The 13,604-nt window shown below is 37.8% G+C and overlaps 1 protein-coding gene across 2 annotated transcripts in view; it reads left to right on the top strand.

The window, feature by feature from the left end:
- JAK2 (Janus kinase 2) overlaps window positions 1-13,604 on the top strand; it is a 182,961-nt gene that overhangs the window by 132,681 nt on the left and 36,676 nt on the right. For both annotated transcript variants that reach the window (XM_004600138.2, XM_055138515.1), the window contains 2 exons: window positions 2,107-2,293; window positions 2,967-3,094. In XM_004600138.2, coding sequence (XP_004600195.1) covers window positions 2,107-2,293; window positions 2,967-3,094 — 315 coding nt within the window. The remainder of the gene's footprint in view (window positions 1-2,106; window positions 2,294-2,966; window positions 3,095-13,604) is intronic.

Raw genomic sequence — 13,604 nt, 5'->3', positions numbered from 1 at the left:
AGAAAAAGTAAGAATTTTGTTTTTCAGTTTAATTTTTATCAAATGCAGCCATCTTACATATAGCATATATAGACTGTGTAATTGCTCATAAATATATGTTAAGTTTCCCCATGATGTTATTTCTTTTATTTTTAAGTTCCACATATAGGGGTTGCGTAGGGGTAGAGGACAGATAGCTAAAACCACTCCTGACAATACTGGCCACGTATTTGAGTACTGACAGTGTGATGTTGGAGGCCACCAGGACTTTACATAGTGGCACTTGTTGGTGCATAGAGTGGCAAGTCTGCAATACTGGAGTTAAACTCATGGCCTCACACATGACAGACATGTATTTTACCATGTGAGTCATATCCCTGGTCCTATTATATTATTTTTATTTCAAATTATTTTTATTATGACTATTGTGTTATCAAATCATAATTTTATATTTTTATGTTTTTCTGTATCCTCTTATATGAAAGCTACATATTAGGGAGTTCATGATATAGTTTTTCTTTCAAGAAGCTTACTTTTTTGAAAAACAGAAATAAGTAAACAACAACAAAAAAGAAAAGCAAATTTGAGCATTGTAATTATTGAGTAGAGTTAAATATAGACAATAAGAACATGTTATTATTTAGCAATATATTTTGGAGTAGAAATGACTCAAAATTAATCTTGAGGCCTTTAGCTAATAGTTCTGTAAATAGAATGAATGTACATACAAGCACCAGCACAAAAAATAAGTGAATTAAGTTAACAGTATAGCATATATGACAAAAATTAAAAAATTTAAAAATAACAAAATCATATTAAAGGTAATTATATTAATAATATAGTAGCACAGTGGCATGACTTTTGCTTGTGGAATGGAATAAGAATTGTTGAAAACCTCCAGGAAGAGTGGTGCTTAACCTGAACAGGAGGAAAGAACATACACTTATAGGTAGAACTTACTTATAGGTAGAAAGAGCATGTATAAAGACATGAAACTACATGTCATTTTCTGAAAATTTTATCTAGGACATAGATTGTATCTTGGAAGTGGCAGTAATTTAAATTAGAGCTATATTGTCAGTTCATGGAAAACTTCATATGCAAAATTACTTTTAGATTTCATCTTATAAGATAAGGAGCTGTTAAAGATGGTATTACTATTGATTTCTTGCTATTTTTTGAGGGGAGTCTCCCAAGTATTGCTCAAGGACCTTGAGAACTACTTCTGGAAACATTTAGCCTGGTTGAATATGGACCAGATGTGGTTTCAATGCTCATGCCCAGTGATGTGGAACTACTGGAGCCCACTGTTGCTTGGAAGCCATCAAGGCTGCACCTGGAGGTGCTTGGGGCCATGCAGTGCTGAAAATAGAATGTAGGACTTCAATTTTTATCAGGCATATGCTCCAACCTTTTGATCTATCACCCTAGCTCTCTTACTTGATTCCTTTCTTAAATTAATTTTAAAAAAATTTTCGGGTCCTACCTGGTGGTGCTCAGGGATAACTCCTGGTTCTCTGCTCAAGGATCACTCCTGGCAGGGCTGGGGTAACCTTATGGGTTGCTGGGGATTAAGGCCAGGTCAGCTGCATGCAAGGCAGGTACCCTACCTGCTGTACTATCTTTCAGGCCCCTTATTTGCTTTTTAATAAATTTAATTCATAAACCATATCTAAAGGTCATGTAATTGTAACTAGATGACTTTTTAAGGAATCAGTTATCTCTGCCCTCCTATATGGGTCCTTTATTAGAATTTACTTTTTAAACAACTGAAATTTTTTGGGTTGTTTTTGTGATACTCTATTTATTAGGATACTTACTATGCCCCAAAAGCCTCCGTCCCTCTCGGAGAGCCTGGCAAGCTACCAAGGATAGCTTGCCCACACGGCAGAGCCTGACAAGCTACCCGTGATGTATTGGATATTCCAAAGATAGTAACAGTAACAACAACGTGCTCTTCGTGTTCCTGGAGCGAGCAGACGCCATTGGGTTACCCTAGCACACGACAGGAACAAATGAAGATGTTACTGGTGCCCACTCAAGCAATCGATGAACAATGGGATGACAGTGACAGTGACTTACTATGCCTATTGTACTTTCCCTTTCCCTCTCTTTTAATGAATATAGAGAGAAAATGTCATTGAATACAAGCATTGTTTGATTACCAAAAATGAGAATGGAGAATATAACCTCACTGGTACTAAGAAGAACTTTAATAATCTTAAAGATCTTTTGAATTGCTACCAGATGGAAACTGTCCGCTCAGATAATATAATTTTCCAGTTTACTAAATGCTGTCCCCCAAGGCCAAAAGGTAAAATAATTCTTAATTATTTAAAAATATATTTATTGTGTATTGAATCTATAGTAGAAAGTATTTTTGGTATATTTATTTCAAGAGATACAAAAGAATGGGGACAGAGAGATATATAGCCTGCAAAACAAATTAATTTGTCCCATTCTGTTGTAAAAGGATCTTCAAAACAGAATTATTCAGGTTTTTTTTTGGACTGTTTAAAGTCACTTCCATAATACTAAAAAGGCATCTAATTAGTAACAGTTGCTTGGTATAAATCACTCAGGTATGAACTAAAGGGCTTCATTGCCTAGGTTTCTTATTTTTCTCAGTTAAAAACTTTTATACCATTAAACATTTTTAATTTTATATTTTAAAAAGATAATAGACAAAAATCCCCTGAAATTAGTAGAATTATTAAAAATTATTAACATTTCTACAATTTAAATTAATAATATACTTGATTAAAGTATCTAAAGATTGAAGTATATCAAGATAATATCTTGAGCATATACAACAATTGGTTAGAGAACATCTAATGTCAATGAATAAATTCCTTAAATTTTTTTCCTATGGAAAATAAGGGACTAATGAGAAGTTGTTAGGTATTTCTTTATGTATTGAACATATTTTCTTGTACGCTTCTGGAGCAGTTTATATTATCACTGAATTTTTTGTTATTATTTTGCAGATAAATCAAATCTTCTAGTTTTCAGAACCAATGGTGTTTTGGATGTACCAATCTCACCAACATTACAAAGGCATAATAATGTGAACCAAATGGTGTTTCATAAAATCAGAAATGAAGATTTGATATTTGTAAGTTTAATATAAATAATCAATATTTTTTGTCTTTCTAAAACTTATTTCAGTAACTTAGCCTATTTTGTGTTTACGTGACGTTTGGAACTGCTTGTTCCAAATTTAGTCAATATAGTAACATTTAGGCTTTGAATATTCAAGTCAGGCACATGCTCTACCACTTCAGCTAACTCCTTAGCTTTAGAATTACTTTTTATAACCTATGTTACAAAAATTTTATTGCAGTTTAAATATCTTTATTGTTAAAATGTGATCGCATGAATTAGAAATGATCACACTACTTTAAGAATGAATTAGTACTCAGGTGCTCAGGACTGGAGAAATAGGAAGCAAGTAAGATGCTTACCTTTCACGTAGCCTATCCAAGTTCAGTCCTCAGAACTGTATATGTTACCAGAACACCTCTAGGAAAAATACCTGAGCACAGAGCCAGTCCTGAGCAACATTGCATATGTTGGAAATACCCCCCAGCCCCGTTTTTTTAATATAAAAATTAATATATTTATTTATTTTAAATTCTTTTATTGATTCACCATGTGGAAAGTTACAAAGCTTTCAGGTTTAAGTCTCAGTTATACAATGCTCAAACACCCATCCCTTCACCAGTGCACATATTCCACCACCAAGAATCACGATATACCTCCCCAGTGCACATATTCCACCACCAAGAATCACGATATACCTCACCCCTTCCCCCCACCTCCCCAGCCCCCCACCCTGCATGTGTAACTGGTAAATTTCACTTTACTTTCACTTTACTTTGATTACATTCAATATTTCAACAAAAAAAATTCACTATTATTGATTTGGAGTTTCTCCCCCCTAAAGTCGATCTGCTGAAAAGAAAGCATTTGGTAATTTGTTTTCCATTGCTCAGAATGAAGAGATATGAGGTCAGGAGGCCACACTAGCAGCAGCATAGTTTTGGATTTCTGTATTTTAGTAACTAAGTCCAGAGAAATGTCTACCAGGAATCGCAACATTGTAAGCTTGTACCTCTCAGCTACTTTATATTCCACATATGAGTGCAATCTTTCTATATCTGTCTCTTTCTTTCTGACTCATTTCACTCAGCATGATACTTTCCATGTTGATCCACTTATATGCAAATTTCATGACTTCATGTTTTCTGACAGCTACGTAGTATTCCATTGTGTAGATATACCAGAGTTTCTTTAGCCAATCATCTGTTTTCGGGCACTCTGGTTTTTTCCATATTGTGGCTATTGTAAACAGAGCAGCAATGAACATGGAAATGCAGATTTCATCTCTACTATACTTTTTTGCCTCTCCGGGATAGATTCCCAGGAGTGGTATTGCTGGGTCAAATGGGAGCTCAATTTCTAACTTTTTGAGAATCGTCCATATTGTTTTCCAAAAGGGCTGAACCAGTCGGCATTCCCACAAGCAGTGAAGGAGAGTCCCTTTCTCCCCACATCCACGCCAACACTGGTTGCTTTTGTTTTATGGGATGTGGGCCAGTCTCTGTGGTGTGAGATGATATCTCATTGTTGTTTTGATCTGTATCTCCCTGATGATTAGTGATGTTGAACATTTTCTCATGTGCCTCTCAGCCATTCAGATTTCTTCTTTGGAAAAGTTTCTGATCATTTTATCACCCCATTTTTTGATCGGGTTGGCAGTTTTCTTCTTGTGGAGTTCAACCAGTGCATTGTATATCCTTGTTATCAACCCTTTGTCGGATGGGTACTGCATAAATGACCTTTCCCATTCTGTAGATTGTCTTTGTATTTTGGTCACTGTTTCTTTTGAGTTGCAGAAGCTTCTTAGTTTGAGATAGTCCCATTTATTTATCTTTGTTTTCACTTGCTTGGCCAGTGGCGTGTCAGCTTTGAAGATACCTTTGGCTTCAATGTTGTGGAGGGTTTTGCCGACCTTATCTTCAATGTACCTTAGGGATTCTGGTTTGATGTTGAGGTCTTTAATCCATTTTGATCTGATGTTTGTACATGGTGATAGATGGAGGTCTAAGCCCATTTTTTTGCATGTAGCCGTCCAGTTTTGCCAGCACAATTTGTTAAACATGCTTTCCTTGCTCCACTTCACACTTCTTGCTCCCTTATCAAAGATTAGGTGATCATATATTTGAGGATGTATGTCAGAGTATTCAACCCTGTTCCATTGGTCTGCAGCTCTGCCTTTGTTCCAGTACCATGCTGTTTTAATGACTACCGCTTTATAGTAGAGTTTGAAGTTGGGGAGGTTGATTCCTCCCATTTTCTTTTTCCCAAGAATGGCTTTAGCTATTCATGGGGGCTTATTGTTCCATATGAATTTCAGGAGCGCTTGCTCCATTTCTTTGAAGAATGTCAAGGCTATCCCTATAGGGATTACATTGAATTTGTACAATGCTTTGGGGAGAATTGCCATTTTGACAGTATTATTTCTTCCAATCCATGAGCAGGGGATGTCTTTCTATTTCCTCGTGTCCTCTTTTATTTCCTGAAGTAGTGTTTTATAGTTTTCATTATACAAGTCCTTTACCTCCTTTGTTAAGCTGATTCCGAGGTACTTGATTTTTTGAGGCGCAATTGTGAACGGGATTGCTTTTCTCAAGTCACTTTCTTCTCTCTCATTATTTGCATATAGGAAAGCCATGGACTTTTGGGTATTGATACTATAGCCTGCAACTTTACTATACAAGTCAATTGTTTCTAGGAGTTTCGTGGTAGAGGTTTTAGGGTTCTCTAGGTATAGTATCATATCATCTGCGAATAGTGAGAGCTTGATTTCTTCCTTTCCTATCTGAATGCCCTTAATATCTTTTTCTTGCCTAATCGCGATTGCAAGTACTTCCAGTACTATATTGAACAGAAGAGGATGGGCATCCTTGTCTCATCCCTGTTCTCAGAGGGAAGGCTCTTAGTTTTTCCCAATTGAGGACAATGCTTGCCATAGGCTTGTGATGAAAATGGCTTTGACTATATTGAGGAAGGTCCCTTCTATACCCATTTTGGCGAGTGTTTTCATCATAAACAGATGCTGGATCTTGTTAAATGCTTTCTCTGCATCTATTGATATAATTATATGATTTTTATCTTTTCTTTTGTTGATATGATGGATTATGTTGATTGATTTCCAGATGTTAAACCATCCTTGCATCCCCGGGATGAATCCCAATTGGTCGTGGTGTATGATCTTTTTTATGAGTTGTTTAATTCTATTTGCTAATATTTTGTTGAGAATTTTCGCATCTGTGTTCATCAGGGATATTGGCCTGTAGTTTTCTTTTTTTGTGGTGTCTTTGTTTGCTTTTGGTATTAGGGAGATATGAGCCTCATAGAAACTGTTTGGGAGGGTTTCTGTTTCTTCAATTTCCTTGAAAAGCTTGAGAAGGACTGGCAAAAGGTCCTCTTTAAATGTTTGGAAGAACTAGTGAATCCATCTGACCTGGGCTTTTGTTTTTGCGAAGACTTTTGATTGCATTTCAATTTCCTTGATGTTAATTGGACTATTCAGGTACTCCAGGTCTTCTTGGTTCAGCCTTGGGAGATTATAGGAGTCGAGGAATTTATCCATTTCTTCTAGGTTCTCTTGTTTCATGGCATAGAGATTTTCAAAGTAGTCTCTGATGATCTTTTGAATTTCATTGGTTTCTGTTGTGATGTCCCCCTTTTCATTTCTGATTCGGCTTATATGGGTTCTCTCTCTCTCCTTCTTTGTGAGTCTTGCTAGTGGTTTATCAATCTTGTTTATTTTCTCGAAGAACCAGCTCTTGGTTTCATTGATCTTTCAGATTGTCTTTTGGGTTTCCATGTCGTTAATTTCTACTCTAAGTTTTATTATCTCTTTCCTTCTGCCTGGTTTGGGCTTCTTTTGTTGGTCCTTTTCTAAGTTCTTGAGCTGCGAAGTCAAGTTATTTATGTGGGCCCTTTCTTCCTTCCTGAGATATGCTTGCAGAGCTATAAATTTTCCCCTTAAAACGGCTTTAGCTGTGTCCCACAGGTTCTGGTAGCTCGTGTCTTCATTCTCATTTGTTTCTAGGTACCTTTGGATTTCTTCCTTGATATCCTTCCTGACCCACTCATTATTCAATATTGAGCTATTTAATTTCCAGGTATTTGATTTGGTTTTCTGCATCTGTCCATGATTAAGTTTTATCTTCAGTGCATCGTGGTCTGAAAAGATAGCTGGTACAATGTCTATCTTGTTGATTTTATTGAGGTATGCTGTGTGGCACAGCGCATTGTCTGTTCTGGAAAATGTTCCATGTGCACTGGAAAAGAATGTGTATTCCTTTTTGGGGGGATATAAAGCCCTGTATAGATCTATTAGCCCTCTCTCTTCTATTTCTTCCTTCAAAGCCAGTATTTCCTTGGTGAGTTTTAATCTTCTTGATCTGTCCAGAGGAGACAGTGCGGTGTTGAAGTCTCTAACTGCTATTGTGTTGCTCGAGATGTCCTTCTTAAGGTCTCTTGTTGTAGGTATTTCTCTGGTCCCTCATTGGGTGCGTAGACATTTAGGAGTGTGATTTCTTCCTGATGTACACATCCCGTGATTAATAAAAAGTGGCCTTCACTATCCCTTCTAATCTTTTTCAACCTGAAGTCTATGTTGTCTGATACTAGTAAAGCCACCCCAGCTTTCTTGAGGGAATTGTTTACTTGCAGGATTGTTTTCCATCCTTTGACTTTGAGTCTGTGTTTGTTCTGGCTATTCAGATGTGTTTCTTGCAGGCAGCAGAATGTTGGGTTCAGTCTCTGAATCCATTTTGCCAGTCTATGTCTCTTAATTGGTGAATTCAGACCATTGACATTAAGGGAGATTATTGTTATGGGATTTTGTGCCATCTTTGTGCAAGGGTTTGTTGTGCTTGTAGGGGTTGTTCTTGTCTTACAATAGCCCCTTTAGTGCTTCTTTTAGGTTTGGTTTTGAGTCTATGAAGTTCCTGAGCTGTTGTTTATCCCCAAAGTAGTGTATGATTCCTTCTAGTTTGAATGAGAGTTTAGCCAGATAAAGTATTCTTGGTGAAGCGTTGATTTCATTGAGTTTTTTCACTCTATCCCACCATTGCCTTCGAGCTTGGAGGGTTCCCTCTGATAGATCTGCTGTGAGTCTAAGGGGTGCTCCTTTGTATGCAATTTCCTTCTTGGACCTTGCTGCTTGCAGTATTGTGTCTCTCCGGATGATGTCCATCATTGTAACTATGATATGTCTTGGGGTTTTTCTGTTAGGATCTCTTTTAGCTGGCACTCTTCGGGCGCCCTGAATCTGGATGCCCGCATTGTCCAGCTGTGGGAAGTTTTGCGCAATGATTTGTTTGACTGTGTCTTTTTCGTTGGGGTTGGTTCCCTGTGTTTCTGGTAGTCCAATGATTCTAATGTTGTTTCTCTTGACATCATCCCCTAGGACTCTGATTCTGGCTAGAGCTATTTTGAGGTCTCTTGCTGTGGTTTGTTGTTGCCTGTAGGCCTCTTGCAGCTCATCTTCAAGCATACTGATTCTGTCTTCGGCTGCAGTCATCCTGTTGTTGAGGGCAGCCAGAGAGTTTTTGATTTCATGTACCGAATCCTTCATTTCTTTTTGAAGGTTTTTTATTTCTGCTCTCATTTCTTCCCGTATTTTGTCGGCTGTCTGTTATATTGTTTCTGCCAGGTCTTCCTTGAAGTTGTCCATCTTTGCATTGAGTTCATTGAACATGTTGAGGATTTCAACTCTGAATTCTTTATCAGAGAGGTCAAGTTTGTAGGAAACGCCCATTGAGATTTCCGGACTCCTTTGATCGTCCTCTGCTTGAAATGGGGATTTTCGCTGTTTCTTCATGTTGTTGTGGTGGTATGAAAGAGGGCCCTTGAAGATGAGTATCCCTGTTTCCTTTTGTTGCGAAAAAGGATTGTGGATAGGCTCAGTTAATAGTGGTTGCCTTTTTACTTGCTGGTTGTAGAACCTGGTCTCCTACTGAGATGTTTCCTTCAATTCTTATGTGAAGTCTTGTGTTTTATTGTCCTACTGCTTGCGAATAGCTAGGTTGTTAGTCTTGGATAGGATGTTGAGGAAACTATCTGCTGCTGTGTGAGCTTTGGCTGGCCAGCAAAGAGGCCACGCCCACTTTCCTTAGGCCATGGCCCTAATGATTAGGCCATGCCCCTTTCCCACAACCCAATAGTGGTCAACGGGCTGGGGGTGGCATGCCGGCCACTTGGCCGGCAGTCCGGTGGGGAGGGAAGCCCGGGGTGCTCAGGGCCGCGGAGCAGGCTCCGTTTTTTTTTTTTTTTTTAAAGAATGAAATTGCTTTCTAGTTTTAGAAGCTTAGAAATAATCATTTCTAAATCTTAAAAATTAAAAATCTTGAACAAAAGAGACAGTCTTAAGCTTTGAGAATGGAAAGAAAATTCAGTGAATTAAGAATAGTGAACTAAGGCCAAAATAGTAAATAAGAGCTTCTATTTTGACTACAGAATATTGGTGGGGAATAAGAACATGTGTCAGTAATCAAGAGAAGGGAAGATAGTTTAAAATGGGAGCACAGGAAGTTTCTGGTTCACCGCCTATAAAACACCAATTATACAACCATAAAGCAAAGAATCGTCCTCCAAAAATATCTACTAAAATTTAAAAACATTGAACATAACGGGAAATTCTTAGTTCTGCAAAACATCAGGAATTAAAAGTGAGATGATCCATATATATATGTATATATATGTATATAATGCTCAGTGGAATACTACTCATCTGTTACAATTGATGAAGCTATGCCTCTTGTGACCTTATAAATGAACTTGAGTTATGCTAAATAAGGAAATGAAATATAATTGTCAAGTGATGTTGCTCATATATGAACCATAGATAAAGCAAACGAACTCAGAATTTAAAAGAACACCCAGCTCTTAGAGAGTGAGGAAAATGGTGAATTAGAAATGAAAAGGGGGACATTACAACAGAAATTACAGAAATTCAAAGGATCCTCAGAGATTACTTTGAGAATCTTTATGCCATGAGACATGAAAACCTCGAGGAAATGGATGAATTCCTAGACTCATATAGCCTCCCAAGGCTGAACCAAGAAGACCTGGAATACCTGAACAGACCTATCGCCATCAAAGAAATTGAAATGGTAATAAAAAGTCTCCCCAAGCACAAAAGTCATGGCCCAGATGGATTTACTAGGGAATTCTTCCAAACCTTTAAAGAGGACTTACTCCCAATCCTTTTTAAGCTTTTCTAGGAAATTGAAGTATCAAAAACACTTCCAGTTTCTCTGAAGCAAATATCACCCTGATACCAAAAAAAGACAGATACCACAAAGAAAGAGAATTACAGACCAATATCCCTGATGAACACAGATGCAAAGATCCTCAACAAAATATTACCAAATAGAATCCAGTGACTCATCAAAAAGATCATGCACCATGACCAAATAGGATTCATCCCAGGGATGCAAGGATGGTTTAACATTCACAAGTCAATCAACATAGTTCATCATATCAATAAAAGAAATATTAAAAACCATATGATCATATCACTAGATACAGAGAAAGCATTTGACAAGATAAAGCACCCGTTTATGATAAAAACTCTCAGCAGAATGGGTATCGAAGAAACTTTATTCAATATAGTCAAAGCTATCTACCAAAAGCCCACAGCAAGTATCATTCTCAATGGGGAAAATCTGAAAGCCTTTTCTCTAAGATCAGGTACAAGGCAAGGTTGTCCGCTTTCACCACTCCTATTCAATATAGTACTGGAAGTCCTGGCCATAGCAGTTAGACAAGAAAAAGATATCAAGGGCATACAGATAGGAAAGGAAGAGATCAAGTTTTCACTATTTGCAGATGATATAATACTATACTTGGAAACCCCTAAAGACTCTACAGAAAAGCTCCTAGAAACAATAAGTCGATATAGTAAAGTGGCAGGCTACAAAATCAACATCCAAAGTCCATGGCTTTCTTATATACAAATAATGAAAGAGAAAAAAGAGACATTAAACAAACAATCCCGTTCACAATAATACCTCAAAAATTCAAGTACCTTGGAATCAGCTTGACCAAAGAGGTGAAGGACCTATACAAGGAAAATTACAAAACACTACTTCAAGAAATAAAGGAGGACACTAGGAAATGGAGACACATTCTCTGCTCATGGATAGGGAGAATTAAGATTATCAAAATGGCAATACTGCCCAAAGCACTATACAAATTTAATGCAGTCCCTATCAGGATACCCATGACATTTTTCAAAGAAATAGACAAAACACTCCTGAAATTTATATGGAACAATAAACCCTCACGAATAGCTAAAGCAATCCTTCGGAAAAAGAAGATGGGTGGCGTCACCTTTCCCAACTTCAAACTCTACTACAAAGCAGTAGTAATTAAAACAGCATGGTATTGGAATAAAAACAGACGTGCAGACCAATGGAACAGAGTTGAATATCCTGTTGCAGATCCCCAAATATATGGCCACTTAATCTTTGACAAAGAAGCAAGAAATGCAAAGTGGAACAAGGAAAGCCTCTTCAACAAGTGCTGCTGGGAAAACTGGATAGCTACCTGCAAAAAAATGAACTCTCACCTTTGTCTAATGCCAGGCACAAAAGTAAGATCAAAGTGGATTAAAGACTTTAATATCAGACATGAATCTATAAGGCTCATAGAAGAAAACGTAGGCAGAACTCTCCATGCCATTGAAGCTAAAAGCATCTTTAAGGACAAAACAGCACATGCAAGTGGAAGCAAACATAAACAAATGGGACTACATCAAACTAAGAAGCTTCTACACTTCAAAAGAAACAGTGACCAAAATACAGAAAGAACCCACAGAATGGGAAAGAATATTTACCCAATACCCATCTGATAAGGGATTAATATCCAGGATATACAAGATACTTGTAGAACTGTATAAGAAAAAAACCTCCAACCCCATCAAAAAATGGGGAGAAGAAATGAACAGAAGTTTCCTCAAAAAAGAAATATAAATGGTCAAAAGACACATGAAAAAATGCTCCACATCCCTAGTCATCAGGGAGATGCAAATCAAAAAAAAATGAGATATCATCTCACATCACAGAGATTGGCACACATTCAAAAGAACGAAAGCAACCAGTGCTGGCGTGGATTTGGTAAAAAAGGGACGCTCCTTCACTGTTGGTGGGAATGACGATTGGTCCAGCCTTTCTGGAAAACAATATAGACAGTCCTTCAAAAACAAAAAATTGAGCTTCCATATAACCCCGCAGTACCACTTCTGGGAATATATCCCGAGGATGCAAAAGAGCACAGTAGAAATGACATCTGTACCTATATATTCTTTGCAGCACTGTTCACAATAGCCAAAATATGGAAACAACCCGAGTGCTCTAAAATAGATGACTGGTTAAAGAAACTTTAGTACATCTACACAGTGGAATACTATGCAGCTATTAGGAGAGATGAAATCATGAAATTTGCTTATAAATGGATAAATATGGGGAGTATCATGCTAAGTGAAATGAGTCAGAAAGAGAGGGACAGACATAGAGGGACTGCACTCATTTGTGGAGTATAGAATAACATTATATGACTCTGTCACCCAACGACAGTAGATATAACGGCCAGGAGGACTGTCTTATAGCTGGAAGCCTGCTTCTTGAGTGGAGGGGAGAAGGCAGATGAAATAGAGAAGGGATCACTAAGGCAATGATGGCTGGAGGAATCAGTCGGAATGGGAGATGTGAGCCGAAAGTAGATAATGGACCAAACATGATGACCTCTCAGTGTCTGTGTTGCAAGCTATAATACCCAAAAGTAGAGAGAGAGTATGGGGAATATTGTCTGCCATGGAGGCAGGGGGAGGGTAGAAAGTCGGGATATACCCTGGATATTGGTGGTGGGGAATGTGCACTGGTGTAGGGATGGGTGTTTGATCTTTGAGTGATTGTAACCCAAACATGAAAGCTTGTAACTATCTCACGGTAATTCAGTAAAATTTTAAAAATTAAAAAAAAAAAACACTTTCCCTCCATATCCAGAAGATTCCATTTTGCTGTGGGCTCCACATTTTTCAAAGATTGGAACATGCTAAGACTGACCAGAGAACAGCAACCCACATCATCAATGTTGAACCCATTAGTCATTTAAAAAAAAAAAATTGGTGGCTACCAGAGAAAAGTAGGAAAGAGAATGTGAGGACTGGGCAAAGAGTCATTTTGAGAATGTGAAAAGTCTAGAATTTTATTGATGATTATAGTAAGATTTTTACAGAGATAAAGAAATGATGCCTTGTTCCTGAAAGCTTATAGTAATATAAGCTTTCACTGTATCACTGTCATCCTGTTGATCATCGATTTGCTCTAGTGGGCCCAGTAACATCTCCATTCATCCTAGCCCTGAGATTTTAGCAGCCTCTCTTTACTCGTCCTTCCCAATGGTGCCACATTAGAGGCTCTTCAGGGTCAGGGGCATGAGACCCATCATTGTTACTGTATTCGGCATATGAATACATTATGGGGATCTTTCCAGGCTCTCCCCCATGTGGGCAGTAAACTCTCAGTAGCTTGCCAGGTTCT

Source organism: Sorex araneus, chromosome 1, assembly GCF_027595985.1.
Source record: "Sorex araneus isolate mSorAra2 chromosome 1, mSorAra2.pri, whole genome shotgun sequence".
Lineage (NCBI taxonomy): Eukaryota > Metazoa > Chordata > Mammalia > Eulipotyphla > Soricidae > Sorex > Sorex araneus.
Note: the sequence above shows the minus strand (reverse complement) of the source record. Positions and strands in the feature narration are given on the sequence as shown.